Consider the following 27,605-nt stretch of genomic DNA (forward strand, 5'->3'; position numbering starts at 1 on the left):
TCACTGTGTTGGGAATTGATATCATTGTTTATCAATTGACTGATGTAAGGACAATCTATTATACATGCCACATTGTACAACATATATGCAAGCCCGTTTTTAAAAAAAAAAGGTAATTTGAAGTGGTATTCAAATTCTTTACACAATTATTGGAAAGGGTTTCAGTAGTCATGTTTGTCTTTGAAAAAAAAATCAGCAAGTTAACTTATTTCAGATTAATTTCCAAGCCATAAAAACAACAAACACCTTCCATCCAAGTGACTACTTTTTTCCATTTTAGTTGATGAAATTATATGAGGATAGTTATGTTGAAATTTATTTTGTAAATGATTATTTGATTGTACAAAACGTATCCTCCAAACATGAGGCAGACCTCAATAAACTTGTCCAAAAGCCAAACTATGTAGCAAATTGTTAACATTTGGAACGTTATGTCTGTTCCAGTTCATGTGTATTCCAGTGTTGACTGGCAGCAATTTGCTAACTCCAATCAATGGTCCAGACTTTGACAGTTTTGCTATTAATACTGCCACAATGTTTATAATCATTACTCTGAAATTGGCAACAATTTCTGTAGATTTCAGATGTGCAGATTTGTGTGGGAATCCAGAAGTTACTGCCATTGATTTGAAACTCCCCTGCATGGCAAAGCAAGTAGAGATCACTAAACAAGCGCAAAGCTTTTATGCTATTTCTAGAATCTCTAATTGCACCTTGTTCAATGAAATGTGACTGTATAAAATTCAGCTGAAGAGCCTTCATTGTCTGTGGAAAGCTAGTTTTATATTTGAAATGTCAAATTTCTCCAATTTGATTAGTTTAGAAAAATCTACCTGAATGCCATGTGCCTGAATCATTTAATTTGCTCTTTTTAAAGTTTTTGATAGAAAGGGAAAAGTAATTGTACTTTTGCTTTCTTATTTGCTGTCTGTGAGAATGCTGGACTGTGGTTGACTGCTTATCCTAGTTGGTGGCATTACTACACCATCAGGAAGATCCCCTTGGTTTGATACCAGATTCAAACTGGGGTTAGGAAAATGGAAGTTCATACCACAACAATTGCTAGATCTTTGTGGTCAGCTTTCTTTGAAGTCAGTGGTGAGCACTTTCCCTTTCGTGTTGCTAATGCCTGTGAGGTCTGAAATGTTGTTACTTCTGCAGGCTTTGTTCAAAAGAAAGTATTTTAGATCTGTAGAAAGGTGCCAGTGGGCCAAACGTTGTGGTCCCTCTGCTAATTTTCAAAACACCGTTATCATTACAAAAATGAAGTTTGTAATCCTGGAGTTTTTATATGACACATTTGGCTTGTTTTTAAATTATTCATTGATCCTTCCCCTTTTTATTTCTGAAACTTGTTTCAGCCTTCCAACACACAGAACTCTGTATTTTAGAATCATAGTCATAGAGATATACAGCACAGAAACAGACTCTTCAGTCCAATTCGTGCATGCTGAACAGATATTCTAAATTAATTTAGTCCCAGTTGTCAACATTTGGCCCATATCCATCTGAATCCTTCTTATTCATATACCCATCCAGATGACTTCTAGTTCTGGCCTTTTGAGCATTCCCGATTCTCATTCTATGCCCACAGCTGCCAATGCCCAATACTCTGGGATTTCCTCCCTAAAACTCTTCTTCATTCTATCTCTCTTTTCTTCCAAACTCCATCTTCTGGACCAAAAATTTGGTGACTTGTTCTAATATCATCTTATTTGGCTTGGTGTCAGTTTCATGTCTAAAGCGCTCTATGGGACATTTTACTTAATTATTGGTGCCATATATATTCAAATTGCTGATCCAGTGGTGCTACACTATTAGGTTGAAGGCTGTTCAGCAGTAACAGAAGCAGGAGTTGCAGTTTTCTTGATGATAAGGTATTCATGCATTGAGTCTTTTGGCAGATGCTTCATTTTTATTTATGTATAATATTGGATTAAAGGGGATTAAAAGCTTTCATTTATGTAGTCACTTTTGCAGTTCCAGCACTTTCCAAAGCACTTCACATCCAATTAAGCATTCCAAGATATGGTCACTTGTAATGTAGGAAACAGGCCTTCCAATATGCCCACAGCAAACTCAGGCAAACAGCAATGTGATGTTATAACATATAATCTCTATTTGTGATGTTTACAGAGAAATAAATAGTGACCATTGGTATCTCTCTGGGTTTTTTTTTCAAAATAGCGTTACTATAACTTTTAGATCTTCCTGTTAGGGCAGATGGGATCTTACTCTGACATCTCAACCATAAGGCAGTACCTGTGATAAAACAGCAACCCCCCTCAATGCTGCAGTACAGGAGTGTCAGCCTGGATTTTCCAAGTCCTGGTGTGGGAGTCCTGAACCAAAATATTCTATGGCAAGGATGTTCCAACTGGGCCATGTTTGACATAAAGTAGTGAAACTAGGTCGGTGTAGTAAATTAATCTGCCTAGCAGCAGCTCAGAGATCCTGTGTCTGAGCCAGGTTTTATTTGGCATGGGAAAGTTCACAGCTGGGAGAGTATTTGGGAAAAAAAAATAACCTTGGACTGATTCTGACTGTGTGATGTAGAAAGTTTGTCAGCATCTGGAGGAAACTATCACAGTCCATAAAGGCATCATTGGAATGCAGGAGTTTGGTGAAAACATTTGCATCCATATAGCCCACATGCAACACTGGGTGCTGTCTTCAAAGGCTCAAGCATTAGTTTATTCTCATGTTCCTCATTGACAAATTTGCTTTGTTTGAAATGTATTGGGTTCTAATTTGGAGACTTGTTAAAATCAGCAACCAAATTAGATGTAAAATTTAACAGAACATGAAATGTGTTCATATTTCACTCCCAAAGCTCTTTGAAGGTGAAACACTTGGACATGATTTCTGTAATGGTAATCACTTCAATAATTCCTTGTCTCAAGCCACTAAATTATTCACAAGTCTTCTTTCAATGTCCTATAAATAGTCTGTTCTCTGTATAATTTGTTATTTCTTCTGTTTATAGGATAAAGTGGTCATTGGTGTTGCATATGACTGTGTAGACAACATGGTGTACTGGACTGACATTGCTGGGCGCACCATCAACCGAGCTAGCCGACATGGAGGGGAGCCCTCTACAATCATCGGAATAGGTTGGTATGAAACCGAAGAACAGCAGGAAATGAAGTCTCCACCAGGCCCATATCTTTTTTGAAACCAGTCCCAATTATGTCTGTAGATTTGATCCCAATTCTTGGTGGAGTTATTTGGTGCATGGTTAATTGGTATTACATGCCTTTTTGCATCATTCATGGCTTAGTTGGTAATATACCTACTGAGTCAGGAGGTTGTGAGTTCATTTCCCACTATACTCCTGATACAATACCTAACAAGTGCTACATTGTTGGCAATGCTGTCTTTTGGATGAGCCTGTGTTGCTGGGAAAGCACATTAGGTCAGGCAGCATCCGAGGAGCAGGAGAATCGACATTTCGGGCATAAGCCCTTCATCAGGAATGAGGCTTGTGGGCCGAGGCTGAGAGATAAATGGAAGGGCTGTGGCGTGGGTAGCTGAGAAAGCGATAGGTGGATGAAGGTGAGGGAGAAGGTGATAGGTCAGAGGGGGTAGTTTTGGACGGGTGCAGAGGGTGATGCTGAGTTGGAGACTTGGGACTGGGATAATGTGGATGGAGGAGGAAAGGGAAATGAGGAAGCTGTTGAAATCCACATTTATCCCGTGTGGTGTATGAGGCAGTAAAGTTCAAGCCTTGCCTCCCTATTACATAGGAAATATTCCATACCAGTTATTTTGTTTAAAGACCGATTTCTATGAATGCTATCTCCGGGTTGTGCAAAGAGTGCACGTGTCATGGAGTCGACGGACATTCTTGGAAATGTCTGATGTGAATATCTGCATTGGTGAATGATGGGCACAGGTTGAAGTGGAGGGAACAGGGGCAACAGTAGCAGCTCAGGGCAGGTGACCATTGGAGATAACACCTCCCAGCTGGAGCACAGAACGCAGTGATGTAATTGGCATGGCCTGTCATAGCCAGATGAGGTCAGTAGCCACGCCTATGCAAGCGCAGCAGCCAAACTCTGTTATGGACAATCACTCAGTTGGTTACCAAAAAATCAAATTTAAGAATATTGTCTGAAATTGAGGGCTACAGCAATTAGGTTAGAGTTGTGATTTCCTTGATCATTTGACCTTATCCAATTTAAGCACTTAGCAAATCTAATATTGTTTGTTGTATTTATGCTGGACCTTTGTTAGAGCAACCTCTTTGCACTCTCTCTCTCTCTCTCTCTTTCTCTCTCTCTCTCTCTCTCTCTCTCTCTCTGTCCCTCAAATACTTATCCCATTTTCCTTCTCAAAACTACATTGATTCCAGCTCCTTCATGTAGCAAAAATCTGAATAAAGAAATGTTTCTCTATTTCTTTCAATTTAACATGTATTTTAAATTGATTGTCCTCATTATTGATTCTGCAACTTTCTTTATTAATCTTGTAAATTTTTTTGTTTAATTAGTTCTGGTATATTAGGTTTCTGAAACTGTTGCATTCTTCTAGTCACCAAAAATTGACATGTTTCTACACTCTTTGCTGTTGTACTCCAAGCCCCTATTCGTAAGCAATGAGATCCTGGTGTTTTGTGTCTTTTATCCACCTGCCTGGTGTGTTTGTTTATTTGCGCTTTTCAAAGTATTTTCATTAGAAAATACCTCTCTTTCTTGAGTTTCTTACCTACTTTTCTTACCTTGACCTATCTCTGCCTCAAGTTGCATTTCCTATCTGTCTGAAAATGTGTTGCTGGAAAAGCACAGTAGGTCAGGCAGCATCCAAGGAACAGGAGAATCGACGTTTCGGGCATAAGCCCTTCCTATCTGTCTGCGTACTTTGTTAGGAATTCACTCCATGTTTACTTAAATTCTGTATGGACACCCCTTCACCATCATGATATCTGTGGTTGTGCAAATAGTAAGCCCACCATCAGCTATCAGGCAATTAGAGGGTGGGAAATAAATGGCACTGCCAACAATGCCGACCTCCCCAGAACAAAACAGTTTTACTTTGTGATCAAGTTCTGAATGCTGACTTTCCCACTCTCCTTTGGTCTCCCAGCTGCACGATCAGTTGAGACCTGATGGACGTAGCCCATAAGCCTATACTATATAACTTGTTGACCACAATTTGTTCTTTTTCTTGTTTTGTGTAATCTGTGATTTTGGTTACCAGGATTAAATGTTTAGTTCAACAGTACTTCCTTGCTGTACTGTGTAAAGACCAAGCATAATTACCCAATCTGGAAAACAAATGTGTCATTGTCTGCAGCTTTGATCCCAGATCCAATCTGCCAAACCCCAACTATGTTTTAATATGCAATTTATTTATGATTTATGACCTTCCCAGCCTTAAACTACAACCACAAAGGAGCAGTATTCTATTGGAATGCTCTCGCCCACTCCAAAGAATATCCAGTTATCACATGTGGATACTGCTTCTCTGATTATTTGTCCATACAATGACCATCTGTTGATATGAATAGATTCTACAGAAACGTTACAGAAATAAGCAAGAGTATAGGTTTCTTAGATATACACAGACATTGCTCAACATTGCTTATTGCTGACATTCTGACTCTCAACCTCCAGGTAGTTTTGTGCTTATAAATGTTGAATGCCTATCATTTACATCCCTGTATTGTCTCATTCCCTCCCTATCTCTGTATTACCTCCAGCCCCTGAACCCCTATGAATTTTGCATTCTTCCAGTTCTAGTCTGTTGATCGTTACCAGCTTCTGTTGCTCCACAGTAAGTGGCTGCACCTTCAGATGCCTGGATTGAAATCTCCTCAATTCCATCCTCAGTTTCTCCATCTCTTGACCTATCTCTTTTCCTTTAAGGTGACTGATCAATTATTTGGACACCTGTCCTATGTACCTTCATTTTGATAGGAATCTATTTTTGCTTTTTCACATTTCTGTGATGTGCCTTGGAACAGTTAAAGCTGCTGTATAAGTTAAACGCCACTACAATGTAACTATATTGACAGCAGTACATAACTATACAGGCCAGCTCAGCAAAATTATATTAGTCCATGTACCTGGGTACAAAGTCCAGGCTAACATTTCAGTGCAGTGAAACTCCCATGCTAAGAAATGTCAAACTACTGAGTTTTGGAGATTTCTGAACTTGGCTTGCCTTTGATTTTCCATATACACATTCACATGTCTCATTCTGGAGCTCCATTAGTCTCCATCTATACAAATATCTGCTGTAACTGACAGGTACAGACCATGTGATATAAAGTCACACTGAAAGCAGCGGTAAAGTTTTAAAACTTCTGATGTCATTTTGGGATGGGGAATCGGTGACTAAATTCTAAAGAGTTCCTACATTTTTCAAAATCTAGAAGTTTGAAATTTAGAGAACTAAACCTTTTCTATTTTATCTTGCTTTTAAATATAATGCTGTTCTCACCCAATGTCTCCCTCACTTGTTATTCTTACACTTCAAACCTCTTTCAAACTGAAACAGAGCAAAACGCCCACTGATCATTTATCTCTGTGCCATTTAACCCCACTCTGCCCATATCTCTTGATATCATTAGTATGCAGAAATCTATCAATTCTGTCTTGAACATGCTCATAGATTTGAGCTTCTGCTATGTCCGCTTCTGTCAGATGAGAAATACTGACACAGTCTGGGTCATTCAACTCGGAAGAGAGCTTCCAATTATTTAAATAAATGTTCTCCAGTTAAAGATTGCTAATGTATTAATAGTGGAAGATAGTTAATATACTAAGAGTGGGAAATGGCTTAGATTCCACGATTAACTTGTAATAATACAGTATTTTTAATATCAACATTTTAATTTGGTATCTGCCCTGTGTCATACCTTGCTGTTTATTTGGATCTTCACTTGCCATCTCTGCTAGGACTTTATTTGTCTCTGTTATTGTGTTAAAGATCTGGAGAGCCCTGAAGGCATAGCTGTCGATCATCTGGGCCGCAACATCTTCTGGACAGACTCTGGACTAGACAGAATTGAAGTGGCTAGAATGGACGGAGACCAGAGGCGGGTGCTCTTTACTGATGACCTTGTGAACCCAAGAGCAATTGTTGCAGATCCTGTCCACGGGTATGTACTAGAATGAAAGCTCTCCCAAACTCCTTTAAGTCCTCAATGTGTCAGGAAGAAAGAAGTTGCATTTCCTTAGTGCTTTTCACTTCCTCAGAAGATCCCGAAGCATTTCATGGCCAATTAAGTGCAAGGAATTCCTTCCTTGTGCCTCTTTTTGAATTCTAAATACCTTGGATTCACATAATTTCACAGTCATTTTTTTAAGGAAATGTTTGAAAGGTGGGTTATCTGGTTTATGGGATTACCATCAATATCAATGTCTCTCTATCGACACAAATCAGTATTTCTTTGCCTTTTTCGTTGGTTCCCTAATGGTATAATCTTTTTAAAGCCCCTAAAGCTGGCTGTAACCCATCCCATTTGAAACAGAAGTTGGATTCAGATGCTTTAGCTACTACATAGGAGATATTGAAAACAGAAGAAATAATCTTTTCTGTTTGGAAAAACGGCATACTTGGAAAAATCCATTCAAGTAGAGGAGGAAAGGAGAGTGAGACCAATGCTCTTGTGGAGTGTCAGTACAGGTACAAATGGCCATCCCATGTTTTATATGATTCAAGGGAGCCAGTTAACTCCAACAATCTTATAGAAGGTTATAAACTCTAGAGGGGCATGGATAGGGTAGATAGACAAGATCTTTTTCCTGAGGTGGGGGAGTCCAGAACTAGACGGCATTGGTTTAGAGTGAGAGGGGAAAGATTTATAAGGGACCTAAGGGGCAATCTTTTCATGCAGAGTGTGGTGTGTGTATGAAATGAGCTGCCAGAGGAAGTGGTGAAGGTGAGTACAATTACAGCATTTAAAAGATATCTGAATGGGTATTTGAATAGGAAGGGTTTAGAAGGATATGGGCCAAGTGCAGGCAAATGGGTCGAGATTAGATTAGGATATCTGGTGGCATTGATCAGTTGGACCGAAGGGTCTGTTTCCATGTTGTACACCTCTACGACTCTATTACTCTCTAACTGTCAGGTAACATTTCTACCAGTTGACATTAAGCTACCTTTAATGAATAGAAGGAAGGACATAATTCACAACTTTACATAGATTCAAGAGGTAGAAAATGTGATTACGCAGTGGTTATTGAAAGTGATTGTAAAGCTGTTGGATTGTTGTTTAAACCCAATTTGTTCATCAATGTCCTTTTGTGAAGCAGTAACCTTTCATCTGTGACTAGTTTGGACCCCTATGTGACTTCATTTTCACGTCAGTGAACATTGAAGTGACCCAAGCAAGCCTCTCGGTCATATCAAACTCCCCCCAGTGGATCAAGAAGGTGGTTCGCTATCACAACAGCATAACTAGGAATGAGCAAAAGACCAACAACACCCATAATCCAGTAATGAGTATAAAATACTACTTATCTGCAATAAACTTCATCAGTTATTGTTTATCCCACTCTCAGAACTTCAGTGGAACAGATTTTTCTGGACTCAAGGTTATCTTGTTTCCTGTTCCACTGGCTAATTGTGTTTCATTAAACATAAAACAGTAAGATGTAGTTCCTGTCGAGATCTGGTATGGCACATTTGTGACTCCAACTGCACCCCACTGTGTTTGAATTATTCAAGTTGAGTACAGCTTGAGCACGGCTCAAGCTGAGCACGGCTTTTTTTTATATAACACAAGTCATATATTGCACAAGCAATTATGAGAGAAATCATTATCGAGAGATAGGAGCTGTTGCAAGCTGACTAAGGAAATGAGGGAAATCTGATCAGTCAACAGCAATGTTCATGTTTCTGATTCATGTAGATTGCAGTTCACCTCAACGCTGGTAAAGTGTCAGAGCACAGGATCTCGTGACAGCAGTGCTAATTCTGCTGTAGGAGCATTTTAGGGTGGGTAGCTAAGATATTGACACCAATCTTTCATCTTTCCACAAGTATATTAAAATTGTATCATAACACAATGGTTTCTATTTTATGGTATAGAGTGGCACAGTGGAGACCTTGTGAAATTGTACCAAGGGTGAGAGAATTCAGATTTGTAGCAAGATAAAAGAAGCTGGGATTATTCGCCTTAAAGGACAAAGTTAAAAATCACACAACACCAGGTTATAGTACAGCAGGTTTATTTGGAAGCACTAGCTTTCGGAGTGCTGCTCCTTCATCAGGTAGCGGTTCTGAATTTTTTACTTTGTCCACCCCAGTCCAACACTGGCTCTTCCACAACATGGCTACCTCCTTTAGGAGAGAAGATCAGTAAGGAGGATCATTCACCAGAGGATGCTGGTTTAAGATGTTTGACAAGCAGAATCAGGTGGGAGTTGCCATTTACTTTATGCAGCAAGTTATGATCTGGAATACATTGCTTGATAGGCAGTGACTCAATAGTTAAGTCTCAAAAGTTTTTGAATAATGCAGGTAAAGTGGCAAGAGCAGGGGACTGGGATTAATTGGAATATTGATTGGCCAAATGTAAGGAAAAAAGTGAAAGCACAGAAGTGGGTCATTTGGCCCTTCCGGTCTGATTTTCTACTCAAACTCGCTTTCCAAATTTATCTCAATATCCCTTAATTTCCTTAGCATTCAAAAAAATTCATTGATCATTTTTATCAAGGTAGAGCGACATCCCACAACAGGGAATTTCTCCTTATCCCTGACCTAAATGGCTGCTACTTTATTTTAAAACTATGACCTGTAGTGCCAACAAGGAATGTACGCACTCACCTTACAAAATTCTTAAAGGTCTTGATATCTCTCAATTAGATCAGCTTTCATTCTTCTAACTCCAGGAATATAGGCTTGTCTACTTGATCTCTCCATGTCGGGTAATCTTGTCATACCAGTGGTACGACTATGAAGGGAGCACTACGCGGATAATCAAGTCCAAGTATTTTCTTTTTCACAGAATTTCTTTTTGACAAAGTTGAATTGCTAGCAGCTTAGATCGATCATAAGTATTCACTTCTGATTTTAACCAACTTGGAATCCCATCTTTGAAAATTGGCCACAGCCTACTACTTCAGGTTTTACTAAGTAGGCAGAAAAGCTGATATTTGGAAACACTCAGGTTCCCAAGAACTTTGACTAAGAGCAAAATTTCAGCAAAGAGTTTTATACTGTTATATTTCCTTCTCTTTGTAGAACAGCAATCTATGTGAATGGAGAGTTGCTAGGCAAAAATTAGCAAAAGGGCCTCGAGGCCTCTCAAAGATGTTTTTTCTTCAGTAATTAAGGGATTAAACTCCTCTCTTATTTCTTTGAAAGCATTCCTTAGCTATCCCTCCAAATTCACTTGATTTCCATTAAAGATTTGATTGTGTACAGCACACAATAAAGTGTTAACTTCAGTTTGCAACAAATTACATGATAAAACCATTCTCAAACCAAATAGTTCAAAGTCTTCAAAGTATTTTCCAGATCATCCTAAAATGCAAGTATGTATCCCCAACCCCAGGAATCAATCAAATTAGCATTATGCACCCTCTAAGGTGAATACATCTTTACGTAAGAAGCCCAAAACTTGCCTGTTGTTTCCAACTCTCATTCCCATCCCCAAAATGCATGCCCACCTACCTACCCTAAAATCTATGCATATTTAATGAATTCATTGTGCTATTGGACCTAATTCTCAAACTTGTCCTTTTAGTAACCTGTATTGGACAGATTGGAATAGAGCTGCTCCCAAAATTGAGACTTCATACATGGATGGAACCAACAGACGGATCCTTGTGAAAAATGATCTTGGCCTGCCTAATGGATTGACCTATGACCCCTATAGTGCATTGTTGTGCTGGGCTGATGCAGGTATGTTGAACTTAGATAAAATTTCCACTTTTAAAGTGTGATTTGTAAAGTTAATATTTGAATTTTATTTCTTGTACTCTTAGTTCTGAGAAGATGAACTGGAGTCTGAGCTTCCGACAAAGTTGATGATATAAAGTGGATTTAAATGGGTATTATCTGATTGTCATTACAGAAAAATAGCTGCACGTGACCAGGACTGGGAATTCAGTATTTAAGGATATTCGATGTTTAGGAATGCAAAGGAGATGGAATTTGCACAGACACAGAGGGTTGGGATCAGTACATGGGTGGGGGAGAATCACAGATTGGAAGGTAAATGCAATCCATTTAGGTGAAGCTAAGAAACAGAAAGGGCAGCAAACATTGATTGGAATTATTTATAGGCCACAAATTAGTAGTGGTAGTGTGGGATGTGGTATTAATCAGGAAATGAGAGAAGCAGAGAGCATGGGTGACTTCAATCTGCATATAGACTGGATAAACAAAATGAGCATTAAATCTATGGAGGATGAGTCTCTGGCGAATGTTAGAGGTCGTGTTCTAGAACAGTTTGTTGAGCCAGCGAGAGTAAATATTATTTTAGATCCAACATTATGTAATGAAAAAGGGACTGAATAACAGTCTTATTGTAAAAGAACCTTCAGGGATTGTTGACCAGAATGTGGTAGAATTTTATGTTAAGTTGAAAGTGAGGTTGTTCATTCTGAACAAGGGTATTAAATTTGAATAAGGGAAGTTATGAAGGCATAAGGCACAAATTGGCTGATGGGTGGATTGGGAAAGACATTAAAGTCAATTAATAGGCAATGGATAGTCTTTAAGAATAAACTATTAGATGACTTAAAGCAACTATACATCCCTTCAAGATGCAGAAACTCAATCAATCAACTGGAGTTGATTGGAATGTGTGAAATTGAAAGGATGGGGGTCATAATGCTGCCAGAGTTCATAGTGAATCAGAGGATTAGAATCTTTTTGAATGAAGTAAAGGAGGACCAAGAAACCAATAAAGAAAGGGAGAATAGAATAAGAATTCAATCTAGTATTTTTTAAAAATCAGACTCTTAAAGTCTTCCATAGGTGCATAAAAAGGAAACATTTGAATCATAGAATCCCTACAGTGTGGTAGCAGGTCAATCGACCATTAGGTCCACATCACGTTTCTGAAGAGCATCCTACTCAGAGCCATCTTCCTACCCTATTCTGTCCCTATAAGCCTGCATTTCCCATGGCTAATCCACCTAGCCTACACATTCCAGGATACTATGGGCATTTTAACATGTCCAATCCACCTGACCTGCACATATTTGGATTGTGGGAGGAAACCAGAACACCTGGAGGAAACCCACACAGACATTGCGAGAATGTGTGTACTCCACACAGACAATTGTCCAAGGGTGGAATTGAACCCGGGTCCCTGGCACTGAGGCAGCAGTGTTAACCACTGAGCCACCATGCTGTTAAGACAAATGTGGGTCCATTACAGTCAGGGTGAGGTGAATTTAAAAAGGGTGGTAGAGAAAAGGCGGAGAAGCTAATTGATTCATTTGTGCGTATTTTCACTGAGGAGGATACAAGGAATCTCCCAGAATTAGAGATTGATTTGACTAGGGAGAATTAGGAATAGAACTAATACTTCGCATGAGTAAGATGATTGTACTGTAAGTCTCTGGGACTTGATATTCTGTATCTGAATTCTGAAGAAGATGGCTATAGGGTTACTTGAAGCGTAGGTGTTCAGCTTCCAAAATCTATAGATTCTGGAATGATTTCTGTAGATTGGCAGCTAGCAAGCAGCTACCCGTTATTCAAAAAATAAGTTAGTAAGAAAACAGGTAACTACAGAGTTGTTAGCCTTATGTCAGTAATATGGAAAATGCTAGACTTTTGATAAGATCCCCAGCAAGGTCGATTAGACAGAAAAGAGAGTAGGAGTAATTCTCATGTTGGTAGAATCCCTACAGCATGGAAACAGGCCATTTGACTCGATAAGTCCACACCGACCTCCGAAGAGTAACCCACCCAGACCCATTTCCCTACCACTCTACATTTACCCCTGACTAATGCACCTAACCCACACATCACTGAACACTATGGGCAATTTAGCATGACAATTCCCCTCGCCTCCAAGTCTTTGGATCGTGGAAGGAAATCAGAGCACCCTGAGGAAGCCCACGCAGACATGGGAGAATGTGCACACTCCACACAGACAGTCACCTAAGGCTAGAATCAAACCCGGGTCCCTGGTGCTGCAAGGTAGCAGTGCTAACAACTGAGCCACAATGCTGTCCATAGGTAGACTGTAACTAGTTGGGTACTGTAATGATTAGTACTTGTCCCCAACTGTTTGCAATATTTATGAATGATTTAGAAGTGGGGACCAAATGTATTGCTTCCAAATTTGTAGATGGTGTAGTAAATGCCCTGTTAACCTGCATGAAAATTCTGGAACCAGATAATAGAGGGGGTTTACTGTACTTGATAGAGAGGGGATGTGTGTTGTATGGAAAATGTAAAATGGCTTCAGGAGCATTTAGACAGGTTTAGTGAGTGAACAAGAACATGGCAGATGGAATATAATATGTGAGGAATGAGAGTTTACTCACTTTGGTAGGAGATATATACATGTGCAATATATTCCTTAAATGATAAGAGGTTGGACAGTTTAGATGTACAAGGGGACCTAGATGTCCTTGTTAATAAATCACTGAAGGTTGACATGCAGGTGTAGCAGACTATTAGGAAAGCTCATGAAATGTTAACCTTTATTCCAAGAGCATTTTAGTACAGGAATTAAATCTTGGGTTAATTGTATAAGAGCTTGTTAGACCACATCTGGAGTAGTGTGTGCTGTTTTGATCTCCCTTTCTCAGGATGTGTACTATTGCTATAGATTCATCACACTTATTTCTGGAATGGTGGGACGTCCTTTGAAAAGCAATTGAGCAAACTGGGCCTGAGTGGCAGGTGGAGTTTAATTTGGTCAAGTGTGAGGTATTGCATTTCATTAATACAAACAAGGACATGACTTATACAGTTAATGGTATGGCACTGGTAAGTGTTGTAAAACTGATAGACTTAGGGTTTCAGTTGCGTAGTTCTTTGCAATTTGTATCACAGGTAGACAGGGTGATTAAGAAGTTATTTAGCGAGCTTGCCTTCATTGCTCAGATTTTTGAGTGTAGGTGTTGGGATGTCCTTGTGAAATCTGTGAGGCCTTTCTGGAGTACTGAATGCTGTTCTGGTTGCCCTGTATAGGGAAGATGATATTAAATTGGAGAGAGTTCAGAAATGTTTTACCAGGATGTTGCCTGGACTGGAGGGTGTCAGATATAAAAATAGACTGGAAAGGATGGAACTTTTTTCCCTGGAGCATAGGAAGTTGAGGGGTGACCATATATAGGTTTATAAAATCATGAGAGGCAGAGAGAAGGTGAATGACAAAGGTCTTTTCCTAGGTGGGGGAGTTCAAAACTAGAGGGCATATTTTTAAGGTGAGAGGAGAAAGATGGAAAACAGACATGAGGGGCAATATTTTTACACAGAGTGGTTTGTGTGTGGAATGAACTGCCAGAGAAAGTGGTGGATGCAGATACAGTTACAACATTTAGAACATACTTGAATAAGTTCATGAATAAGAAACATTTGGCAGGATATGGGCCAGGTGCAAGCAGATGGAATTAGTTCAGTTTGGGAACATGGTCAGTGTGGGCCGAAGGGTCTGTTTCTATGTTGTATGACTCTATGACTCAATGAATGAGAGGTGACGTTATTGAAAAATAGTCATACTGATAGAAAGAGTAGATGCTGATAAGTTGTTTCCCCCATTTAGGTGTTTCAAACAGAGGATATAACTTTAAAAAAAGGAGATGCCACTTGGACTGACTTTGGAGTAATTGTTTTATTTGGAGAGTTGTGAATTTTTGGAATTCTCTTCATAGTGGGTTGTGGAAGTTCAGTCTTTGAGTTTGTTTAAAGTAGAGATTGATCGATTTCTCATTACCAGTGACATATGCAGGGTTATGGTAATAGTGTGGGTAAAAGCTGTGGAGCATTTGGTCAGCTCAGACTGTATAGAATTGCAGAGTAGACTTGATGTGCTGAATGGCCCGCTGCTTCTCCCGTGTTCAAGTATAATTTATGGTCAAATACAGGAAGGTGTGACTATAAGAGAGGCTGATATGAAGATCCAAAGATAGCAATGGAGGCGCCTCAGCCATTGCAGTTGTCCAGCAGGTTTGATATTCTTGCAGTCTGTATGGATGACAGCATGAGAAAATGGACTGTGTCACTGTGGTGCAGGAAACCATCTGTTTGTGGGAATGAAATGGGTTGTAGTTGTAATTCGGCATAGTATAAATAGAGGGGATGGATATCATTCCTTGCAGCTGAGGGTAAGAGTCCAAAAGGCTGTGTCACCTGCTCTGGTGCAAGAGCTAAAGCTTCACCTTAGCGCTGGTGAGGATCTTGAAGTGCTAGCAGATTGATCCAGTTGTGACCCATGTGGATACCAATGACATAAGTAAGGCAAGAAAGAGATTCTACTGAAGGTAATAATCAGCAAAGAAGTAAATTTAAAAAGCAGTACCTAAAAGGTGGTAATATCTAGGTTACTACTGGACCTGCAAACAAATTGGCACAAAGTAAATAAGATCAGAGAGCTGAATATATGGTTCAGGGATTGGTGTGGGAGGAATGGGCTTTGATTCCTGTGGCACAGACACTGTTATTGGGTACAGAAGAAGCTATACTATTGAGATGTCCTTCACCTGATAAATGCTGGGACCAATGTACTGTTGAATATAACAAGGAATATAGAGAAATTTTTGAACTAAATAGTGTGTGGTGGGGGGGAAGCTTTTACGGAATCATAGAATTATTTCGGCCCATCATTTTTGCACTGGCTCTCTAAGGGCTTTAAATTAGTGCCAATTTCTTGCCTTTGTCCAATAAGTTCGTGCACTGTTGCAGTTTAAGTAATTATCCAATGCCAATTTGGAAATTTAAAAACAAAAGACAAGGCAGTAGTGTAATGTAACAACATAGGTCTGTAGTAAAGGCTAAGGTTGGTACAGTATTGATAAATGATTTAGGTTGAGAGGATCAATATGGATGAAGATAAGAAATAAGACCTTGGTTTATAGGCTTACTGATAGCAGTTATATTGTAGAATGGCATGTAAATTACAGAAACAAGCTATTTTAGACCTGGTGTGATGTAATAAGAGAGAATTAATTATGTCATGGTAAAGAATGATCTAAGTAAGAGCCATCATAATGTAGAATTTCAAATTCAGTTTGAGGGTGAGAAACGTAGTTCTGAAAATAGTGCCTTAAAACTTAAAGGCAGTTACAAAACTATAAAGACAAAGTTGGCTGAGGTGGAATGAGGAAATAGGTTAAAAGGCAAAAGCTTAGAGCATCTGTGGCAGATATTTTAAGGCTGTCAATAATGATGTATGCCACTAAGAAAGAAAGCTCTAAGAAAGATGTGCACTATCCATAGCTAAGTAAGTAAGTTAAGGATAGTATAAACCTGAAATGCAGCAAAGATTAGTGGTAAACTACAAGATTGGGAAATTTTTAGAAACCAGCAAGCCATAACAAAAAAAAGGTTAAAGAGAGAAATTGAAGTTTAAGAGAAAATTTGCACGAAATATTAAAACAGACTTGTAAAATCTTCTGCAAGTATACAAAAAGAGTGGCAAAAATAAGCATTGACCCCTTAAAGGATGAAACTGGGAAATTTAATAATGGGAAGCCAGGAAAAGGCAATTGTTTGAGTCAAGTAATGGGACAAAATGCTGATGACTAAATCTCTGGGTCTGCAAAAAATGGAACGGGTAATGGAAGCAATGGTTATAATCATCCAATACTGCAATGGTGGGATCGCCAATCAAGATGTGGAGATGCCGGTATTGGACTTGGGTGGACAAATGCAAAAATCACATGACACCGGGTTATAGACCAATAGGCTTATTTGAAAACACGACCATTCAGAGCTCCACTCCTTCTTATCTCTAATTAAGAAAGCAAAGAGACAAAGCAGGAAACTACACATCATTTAACTGAATATCTGTCATGGGAAAATGCTAGAAAATATTATTAAACTAGTAGCAGGGCATTTGGAAGATCATAGCAAAAATCCATGTTGACTGTTTGATTATGGAAGGAAAATCATGTTGAGAAATTTGATTGTGTTCTCTGAGGATGTAACAAGCAGGATGGACAACTGGGAACTGGCATTCAGTAAATTGCCATATAAAAGTTTATGTGGAAGATGAAAGCTGATGGTGTGGATGTGGTACGTCAGTATTGATAGAGGATCTCATCAATGTTTGGGACTAGACCTTTGGCAACCATGGTGTCCTATTTCTCTTAAGCTCTGTTTCTGACCTCATAGCTTCTCCATCACCAAAACAGCCTAACTAACTCTACCTGACATAGCTGATCTTTGTTCCTCTCTCAGTTCATCCATGCTTTTGTTAACCTTAGGCTTGACCATTCCAGTGCTTTTATATCTTCCTCCTTTCACACAGCTGCAGTATGAGATGCATATGGCTTTAGGCCAACCTTTTACAAGTATTTTTGAAATTAAAGGTGAACTTGGTTTTTATCCCTCAGAGAAACACTTTGATCTATACTCCACTGCTGTCATTGAACCTCTATTAGACTAGATTGAGTGCTTCAATATCACAGCCGCACAGGGTACTTATAATCAAGAGCCATTTATCTTCCACCATTGGTACAACGTAAGCTCATTCGAAACTCTGCTGCACTTATTCTAACTTGTGCCCCTCCCGGCTCCCCATCGCCATCCCTAATTTTCATGGCTCTGATGTGCTAAGCCCCTAAGCTCTCAAACCCGTGAGCCTCTATCTATCTGTCTTCCTTTTGAGATGCTCTTTATCACCTGTTTCCTGAACCGTGTTCGGTTGTCTAATATTGCCTTATATGGTTTTAATATTTAATTATGTCTTAAACATCCTGGCGTGTTTTATTGCATTGAAAGTATTGTGTAAGTTGTTGTCATTTAGTCTTTTAGTCCATGTGATAGACAATACCACAACTGGGCGAAAGCAAGGACTGCAGATGCTGGAGATTGGAGTCAAGATTAGAGTGGTGCTGGAAAATCGCGTTTCAGGCAGAAGCCCTTCATCAGGAATGAGGCTGGAAGCTACATGATGGAGAGATAAATGGGAGGGGGTGTGGGACTGGGGAGAAGGTAGCGAAGAGTGCAATAAGTGAATGGAGGAAAGGATAAAAGTGATAGGTCAGAGAGGAGGGTAGAGCGGATAGGTGGGAAGGAAGATTGACAGGTGGGACCGGTCATGAGGATGGTGTTCAGCTGGAAGGTTGGAACTAGGGTAAGGTGGGGGGGAGGGGAAATGAGGAAACTGGTGAAGTCCACATTGATGCCCTGGGGTTGAAGTGTCCTGAGGCAGAAGATTAGGCGTTCTTCCTCCAGGTGTCGGGTGGTGAGGGAGCGGCGGTGGAGGAGGCCCAGCACCTACATGACCTTGGCAGAGTGGGAGGGGGCGTTGAAATGTTGGGCCACAGGGCGGTGGTGTTCATTGGTGCGGGTGTCCTGGAGATGTTCCCTGAAGTGTCCTATGAGAAGATGTCCAGTCTCCCCAATGTAAAGGAGACTGCATCGGGAGCAACAGATGCAATAAATGATGTGTGGAAGTGCATGTGAAACTTTGGATGTGGAAGGCTCCTTTGGGGCCTTGGATGGAGGTGAAGGGGGGAGGTGTGGGCACAGGATTTGCAATTCCTGTGATGGCAGGGGAAGGTGCCAGGAGGGGAGGGTGGGTTGTTTGGAGGGCTGTGTACCTGATGTGGTAGTCACAGAGGGAACGGTTTTTGCGGAAAGCGGATAGGGGTGGGGAAGGAAATATATCCTTGGTGGTGGGGTCCGTTTGTAGGTGGGAGAAATGTCGGCGGATGATGTGGTTTATACGGAGATTGGTGGGGTGGAAGGTGAGGACTGGGGGGGGGGGGGGGGGTTCTGTCCTTGTTGCAGTTGGAGGGGTGCAGTTTGAGGGCAGAGGTGTGGGACGTGGATGAGATGGGTTGGAGGGCATCTTCAACCACGTGGGAGGGGAAATTACAGGCCATCTGGTGTGTTCTGTGGAGGAATTGGGAATACGGGTAAGCATTTTTGCAGGAGGTAGGGTGGGAGGAGATGTAATCCAGGTAGCTGTGGGAGTTGGGTTTGTAAAAATAAAAGTCGGTGTTGAGTCAGTCGTCGTTGATGGAGATGGAGAGGTCCAGGAAGGGGAGGGAGGTGTCAGAGATGGTCCAGGTGAATTTAAGGTCGGGGGTGGAATGTGTTGGTGAAATTGATGAACTGCTCAACCTCCTCATGGGAGCACAAGGTAGCACCGATACGGTCATCAATGTAGCGGAGGAAAAGTTGGGGAGTGGTGCCTGTGTAACTGCGGAAGATGGACTGTTCTGTGTAGCCAAAAAAGAAACCGATGTAGCTGGGGCCCATGCAGATGCCCATGGCTACCCATTTCTCTCCGACCAATCACCTTTACCCCTTCCTCCATCCACCTATTGCACTCCCCAGCCCCACCCCCTCCTATTTATCTCTCCAACCCGAGGCTTCCAGCCTCATTCCTGACGAAGGGCCCCTGCCCGAAATGTCGATTTTTCCTGCTCCTCAGATGCTGCCTGACCTGCTGTGCATTTCCAGCACCACTCTAATCAATACCATAACTGGATCATTTTCTCTTTATGGGAACATTCAGCTGCACCTGATGTATCGCTTGCTGAGCAGTTTTAGAGCATGCCATAGTTATGAAAGTTCTATTGGCCATTTATGGTCATGGAGGTTTTAACCACACAGGATGAGAAATTCAAATTGGTGCCCAATTCAGCAACACCTCCAAATTCAGACAGCAAACGCAGGGATGATGAGTGACATAGATGTAATGCTTGACAGCAAATAATCAGGCTATGATCTTGATTATAAGTGCCCTGTGTGTCTGTGATATTGAAGCACTATATCTAGCCTAACAGAAGTTCAGTGCTGGCAGTGGAGTACAACATCGGAATGTTTCTCCAAGGGATAAAAACCAGGTTTGCCTCTAATTTCAAAAATACTTGTAAAAGCTTGGCCTAAAGCTGGATGCATCTCCTATTGCAGCTGTGTGATAATGTTGCTGAATGCACGCTAAAGGACCAGTTTACCATTCCTGATGACATTTTCTTGATGTGGAAAACTGCTTTAATGTGATAGATTTTTGAAATCTCCTCTAGAGGTTTCTCAGGATTTGACTTGGATGAATTGTTACAGTACAGCTTGCGTATTTAATGGTTACTAATTTAATTTTATTTCAGTGAATGAGCTGCCAAAACAAAGCTACCTGTCGACCATGTTTCTGATCTGTAATGGGTAGCAGCTTCCCATTAAATTGCTGACAAGACATGTTTGTTCTCTTGCACTCATTCACATTCTCTCTCGCCTGAGCTATACTCTTCCATGTGGGGTTTGTAACTGTGTTATTCTTGCAGGAACCCAAAGGTTGGAATGCATGAACCCGAATCGAACTGGACGCAAACGAGTACTTGACGGCATCCATTATCCCTTTGGGATTACAAGTTATGGAAGGAATTTGTACTATACAGACTGGAAAAGGTACAATATCCATTATATTTAGGTTTTCTGAGATTATGCTAGATTGTGCCTTGAATGTCATCTTATTTAGAGCATATTGATTGGCCATTGGTCCAACAGTTCCATGTTGGATGTATGTGCTTCACACAAAGCTCTTCAAAAACCCCTTTCAGAATATCCTCCTATTCCTTTTTCCCTCGTGCATTGAAGTAACTTATCCTTATCTCAGCTACTCCTTACAGCGGTGAGTTCGTGTATTAACCATTCTCACTAAAGAGGTTTCTCCTGAATTCCCTTTTGGATTTGTTAGTGACTGTCTTTTGTTGATGGACCTGAGTTCTGGATTCCACACACACTGAAATTGTTTCCTTCTGTCTATTTTATGTAAGCTTTTTATAGTTTTGAAGATGTCTATGGAGTCATTTGTCAGCATTTCTTTCCCAGTCAAAGGGTGTCCCAGCCTTTTTCAGTCTTGCAGATGAATTACAAACTGCAGCAGAGGTCAAATCGAATTGTGATACCATCAGTGTATACAATCCCACCCTAATCAAAACCATGTGATTTCCAGGGAGAATCAAAAGCCTGGGCCAATTTAGGCAAAGCTTAATGTAAAAATTCCTTTTTGATCCTTCCCAGCTAACCCACCAGGGATAAGTCCAGTTTTTCTGATTCACCAAAATTGTGCCTCATGCATTAGACAGGAGCCTTTTTGATTGTTTTCTGGGAAAATGCAACTGTTGATAACTGACCTAGATCTGGCCTTGGACCATTTGTAATTGTGACCATAATCAATTTTATTGAAGGAAACTGCATTTGGCATTTCTTATCCTGTCCACCAAATTTATTGTATGTTTTAAATTAGACTAGATGACAGTTTAGAAAGTTTTTTGTGCAGACCCTGGACCTATTTGTGGGCGGCACGGTGGCACAGTGGTTAGCACTGTTGCCTCACAGCGCCAGAGACCTGGGTTCAATTCCCGCCTCAGGCGACTGACTGTGTGGAGTTTGCACGTTCTCCCCGTGTCTGCGTGGGTTTCCTCCGGGTGCTCCGGTTTCCTCCCACAGTCCAAAAATGTGCAGGTCAGGTGAATTGGCCATGCTAAATTGCCCGTAGTGTTAGGTAAGGGGTAAATGTAGGGGTATGGGTGGGTTGCGCTTCGGCGGGTCGGTATGGACTTGTTGGGCCGAAGGGCCTGTTTCCACACTGTAATGTAATCTAATCTATTTATGTAAACGAAGATGCTGACAAATCTATTTGGTATTTCCAGAATTTAATGTTTTTGTTTCAGATTTTGAACATTTGAACCCAAAATAACTGATCTGAAATTGCGCCATGTTAGAGGAATCCCTTCACGTTAAGCTGCAAATCATTTCTTATTTTACCTATTATGTTCCATTACCTAACATGCAAGTATTTTTAGTTGAGTTTCACCTTCATAGATATAGTTTCAATAGCTTTTTTGCTTTTAATTTGCAAATTGAATGTTTCTTCACCTTTTGCATCCCAATAAAATTGTAAAACATGCTAATGTGCAGGAAAGTTTTTAAGAAGTGAAAGCTAATTTCTTTAAGAGCTAATTTTGTTGGGCTTGGCGATGGTGCTGTCTGCTAACTGTTCCAGTGTTGTTGCTAAGGTTATGGTTTATGAAGGAAAGAACAGTATTGCTATGAAGTGTCTGCACAGCATCTACTGTGACTTTATGCAGTTAGTGGAATAAAGTTTTGTCTTTGCAGATGAATTACCATAAGCGGGTGGGGGCTAAAATGAGCTAAATGACTATCACGTGCATTCTGTTATTTGAAGAGTGCAGTGCATTGGCATAGGCATAATGTGAAATACACAGCAGGCCAAGTAGCATCTGTGGAGATAAATGGGACAGTTAACACTGCAAGTTGTTGAGAAATCACTGAAACATTAAATCTTTCATTCTTCATAAGTGCTGCTTGACCTTTTCAGCTTCATCCAGCTCTTTTTGTTCTTGTTTCCAACATCTGTAATATTTCACTTCGAACTTGTATATTGTCTCTCAACGTGTATTGATGATAATATGCTGAAGAAATGTAACACCTTGAGCCGGTCTCTTGACTGGAAAGTCTTTCATTGTATCTTAATTGTTCTATTCATGCAGAGAATCTGTCATAGCTGTAGATCGTATCTTTGGACGAGAGACTGATGAGCAACAGCCATCCAAACAATCTCGTCTCTATGGAATAACCACAGCTTATTCCCAGTGTCCACCAGGTAACACTCACTATTCTGTGCACTGCTTCAGCATCTATATCTTTTGAATGTATGCATCAACTGGATAACGGAGTAGGTTATTTTGGATATTTACATCACATCGTTGATTGTATATCCTTTGAAGTGTTTTCAATCAGAACATCTGCCTGTGCTACAGGCCAATACTGGGTACCATTGTGATCTAACCTCACAGAGACTCGTTTTCTATGAGTGGAATTGATGCCCAGAACCAGTTAACACATCAGTCCACTGACCCCTGTGCTCACTGACCTCCATTAACCTTAAATTTAAATTTCACATCCTCATGTTCAAATCCTTCCATGGCCTTGCTTCCTGCTTATCTACATATCATTCTGTACCCATACAAACTTGAGCTCTTCCTGTCTCTTGCCTATTTCCTGAGTTTTGTTTTCTAGCTTTTCACAATTAGTCGCCATGTTTTCATATGGTTAGAATCTGCATTTTGGATTCCCTCCCTAAATCTCCTGCCTCTCTTATTCCCTCAGAAGACATTTAGCATGTCACATTTTTGATCAGTGACAGATTGAGTGGGCATAAACTTTGCCGATATAGTGTAATGTTGGAAAAAAATTGAGGTGATGCACTTTGACAGGAAGAATAGAAGAGCTGAATATTGAATGGAGAAAGACTGTGGAAAGCTGCGGTACAAAAGGATGTGGTGGTCTTTGTCCATGAATCACAAAAGCTGGCTTCCAACTTCAGGAGGTAATAGGGAAACCTAATGGAATGTTGGTTTTTAATTCCTATGGAATGGGATACAAAAATAAGGAGGTTATATTGAAATGATTTAAGGCACTAGTTAGACCCCAGCTAGAATACTATGAATAGTTTTGGTCCCCTTATTTAAGGAAAGATGTACAGCCACTGGAGGCAGTCCAGGGAAGTTTTACTAAATTGATCCTTGGTAGGGAGGGATTTTCTTTTGAGGAGAGCTTGAGTACGTTGGGCCTGTGCTCTTTGGGGTTTACGAGAATGATTTTATTGAAACGTACCAAAATGTTTTGGGACTTGACAAGGTAGATGTGGAAAAGTTGTTTCTCCTCGTGACAGAGGAGCCCAGGACCAGAGGGCAAACTTTCTTCAAGACATTTGAGACTGGTAGCAAAACTTAACAGGTCTGACAGCATCTGTAAGGAGAAAGCAGAGTTGACAATTTAAGTCCAGTGATTCTTCTTCAGAACTGATAGCTGCTAGGAAAAAGTGGAAATTATGTTGAAGATGAGGTTGGGAGAAATTTTGGGGGGGGCAGCGAGTGGATTGGTGGAGGCGGCGCCTAGACAGAGCGAGAGAGTTGAAAGGGGTAGGCAGACAAGGGGATTAGTGCTACTAGGCCAGATCAGAGAGAAACTGAATAAGTGACAGTGAGAACAGAGGGTAGAAGACAATGGGTAGGCTGTGCTAAAATCAACCCATGTCGTAACAGGACTGGTTATGGAGGTGAGTAAAAAGAAAAATGGAAGGACAGACTCCGGCTATAAATGTTGAGTCATTGAGGCTGCAGGATCCCAAAGGGTAGATTAGATTCTGTTCTTTAAGTTGCACTGAGGTTCACTGGAAGGTTGCAGCAGGTTTGCAACAGAAATGTTGGCCATGGATCACAGTGTTGAAGTGGCAGGCAACTCAGGGTCAGGGTCATTTTTACAGATAGATGAGGAAGAGTATTTTCTCTGAGGGCATTGAATCTGTGGACTCCTTTATTGCATAGTGCAATAGAGGCTGGGTTATTAAATATATTCAAGGCTGAGATAGACAGGTTTTTAATCAGTAAGGGAATCAACAGTTATGAAGAAAAGGCCATTAAGGATTATCAGATCAACCACAATCTCATTGAATGGCAGAACAAACTCAAAGGGCCAAATATCTGACTGACTTATTATGGTATATGTTTTAGATAAAAACAATGACTGCAGATGCTGGAAACCAGAGACTAGATTAGAGTGGTGCTGGAAAAGCACAGCAGTTCAGGCAGCATCCACGGAGCAGTAAAATCAACGTTTCAGGCAAAAGCCCTTCATCAGGAATGCGTATTCCTGATGAAGGGCTTTTGCCTGAAATGTCAATTTTACTGCTCCTTGGATGCTGCCTGAACTGGTATATGTTTTACTATGCTAAAGGTGTGAAAACGAAGATTTCCATTTCTATAGCACCTTTTATGTCTACGTAGTGTACCAAAGTGCTTTGCAAACAATGAAGTGCTTTTTGAAGTGTATTCACTGTTGGAATGTAGGAAATATGCTAGTCCATTTACACGCAGCATGCTCCTACAAAGAGCAACATGATCACGACCAGATAACCTATTCTCTGGTATTGATTCAGGGATTTAAAAAAATAGACCAGGAGACCAGAGAACTCCTCCACTTCTGTTCCCATCAATATTGTGACACAGAATATTGTATGTACATCTTAAAGAACAGATGGATCTTCTCTTTAAAATAGCCTCTGAAATGTGAAATCTCTGGCAGTGCAGTACTCCCTCAGTGCTCTAAAGGCGAGTCAACATTGATGGTTACACTGAAAGTCCTGGAGTGTGGTTTCAGTCCACAATCTTTAGACACTAACGCAGAAATTAATATCTAAATGCCAGTTGTTATTTTGTGAGAAAACTTGTAAAACAATTTCAATATTGTCTGTTTGTCTTTATTTTGATAGGACAGAACCACTGTGCTGTTAATAATGGTGGCTGCACCCATCTATGTTTGGCAACGCCATCGAGTCGGTCCTGCCGCTGTCCTGATGCTTCAGTGGGGGTCAGCTGCGTGGAAAGAAACTAATAACCAAACATTTCAGGGAGTTCCCATTACTATTTCGAGTCCAGTCTCTTCCTCATAAGTCAAAATTCTGACTTGAAAATGCTTTTAATTTTTAAAATACCATTTTTTAAACATTTTTCATTACATTTTTAAAAATTATTTGGATTTTTATTCACGTTTTTATAAAAGAATTACAACTGTAAATATGTTTTCTTATGATTCACTAAATTGTTACTGCGAATGATGTTTAATTCTGACACGATGGTGCCTTATTGTATTGTTACTTCACCATGAATGAAGCCATCACATCAGGTATTATGATATGCTCTGTACAGCTTTTCATCATATATCAAATAAAATAGAACTTTTTTGTACATATTTATGTTTTCCATTGCAGCATTCCCCTGAGTGTGCTTCAGGAGGTGGTTCAAGTCAGGAATGCAACACAATAGTCAGTGGGCTTACTCTTTAATAGCTTTCCCCAGTTGGATAGAGTTTTCTTGCTTTATGTTGGGCTGCAGCCATTGCTGGCTGGGCTGGTTTTTAATCTCTGATCCATTATCCCTTAATCTCTGATCTCTTAAGAAGCTGGTGGTGGAACCACCAACTTGAACCTTATACCAATTGATGGGAACTTTCAGGATTTGCCTGAGAAACGACGGACTGTCAGTTTGTGTTGTAGTTAAAACATTGTGAAAATTCTAAGTGATGGTCTGCCCAGAATATCTTTGTATCAGAAAAGGGGCTTAGAGATAAATAGGAGGATGGGGGTGGGGGAAGGTAGCTGGGAATGTGATAAATGGATGCTTGTGGACGGTAATTGTGATTGGTTGGTGGGGAGCGTGGAGTGGATAGGTGGGAAACTAAGATGGGCAGGTCAAGAGGGTGATGCCGGGTTGGATCTGGGATGAGGAGGGGTAGGGGAGATTTGGAAACTAGTGAAGTTGATGTTGATGCCGTGTGGTTGAAGGGTCCCAAGGCGGAACATGAGGCGTTCTTCCTCCAGTTGTCGGGTAGCTTGGATTTGGTGGTGGAGGAGGCCCAGCACTGCATTTCCTTGGGGAAGCAGGAGAGGGAGTTGAAGTAGTCGGCCACAGAGCGGTGGGGTTGATTGGTCAGTGTGTCCCAGAGTTGTTCCCTGAAGCACTCTGCGTGTTGGCATCCTGTCTCCCCAGTGTAGAGGAGACCACATCAAGAGCAACGATTACAGTAGATGAGGTGGGTGGATGTGGAGGAAAATCTCTGCTGGACCCTCTGTAAATCCAGTAAGGATAGGCAATGCCATCGACTTGTGCAATCCTTTGGTCCTGAGGTGACTAAATCATCTGATACTGGATCTACACACCATACCACAGACTGGGCAGATGACATTTGCTGAGATGGGTGGATGGGGTACTTAGGGCCTGTCAGCGATGCTTGAAATAGTTAGCTGTTTTGCAGATGCTGCTTCTCCTAATTTGACAGTCTTGGGCTCGGAGTCCCACAATTCTGCTGCAGAACAGATTAATAAAAGAGGAGACCAATGCTGTAGAAATCATGGTTCCTGTTCATAGGACCTCATAGGTTGATTTGTAAGGTACTGACTGAATAGGTCTTTCTTTGCAAATCAGCGAGTATGTCCACATTGAATTTCCTATGGTAATGCTACTGCTGCTGTGGTGTTTGGGCCAAGCTGAGGAGATAATGGATTGGATTGGGCAATAATCCAGAAGTTGTCAGCTCCTAATATCGCATGGGTGATGTGAAATTCCTTGCTCAGACAATGATATGGTTGAGTATGTGCCAGTGTCTGAAGAGAGGGTGTTGCCATGCATTCTCATATTTATGTTTCTCTGACAAAATATTCTTCACTATTCAATATGAACATGGCTGATTGAGTACTTTAGTTCCTTTTAACACACTATCTCTATAATTTTTTACTATATTGATAACCAAAAATTTATCAAACTCTACATTAAACATGAGCTACTGCATCCCTCTGGAGAATTCCAAAGATTCATAACCCTCTGAGTAAAAACAAATTCTCCTTATCTTGGTCCTAAGTGGCCTCCCCATTTATTTTTAAATTGTGCCCCTGTTCTGGATTCCCCAACCAGGCAAAACAT

The 27,605-nt window shown here is 40.6% G+C and overlaps 1 protein-coding gene across 1 annotated transcript in view; it reads left to right on the forward strand.

Moving 5' to 3' along the window:
• Positions 1-25,874, forward strand: part of LOC122542349 (nidogen-1) — a 102,191-nt gene extending 76,317 nt beyond the window's left edge. The window contains exons 15-20 of the mRNA XM_043680037.2: positions 2,987-3,113; positions 6,934-7,105; positions 10,703-10,860; positions 20,385-20,508; positions 22,617-22,729; positions 25,400-25,874. Of these exons, the coding sequence (XP_043535972.2) occupies positions 2,987-3,113; positions 6,934-7,105; positions 10,703-10,860; positions 20,385-20,508; positions 22,617-22,729; positions 25,400-25,521 (816 nt within the window). The 3' untranslated portion in view covers positions 25,522-25,874. The remainder of the gene's footprint in view (positions 1-2,986; positions 3,114-6,933; positions 7,106-10,702; positions 10,861-20,384; positions 20,509-22,616; positions 22,730-25,399) is intronic.
• Positions 25,875-27,605: the final 1,731 nt, after the last annotated feature.

Source organism: Chiloscyllium plagiosum, unplaced genomic scaffold, assembly GCF_037043375.1.
Source record: "Chiloscyllium plagiosum isolate Xiang-an unplaced genomic scaffold, Cpla_swu_hap1 HiC_scaffold_3, whole genome shotgun sequence".
Classification (NCBI taxonomy): Eukaryota; Metazoa; Chordata; class Chondrichthyes; order Orectolobiformes; family Hemiscylliidae; genus Chiloscyllium; species Chiloscyllium plagiosum.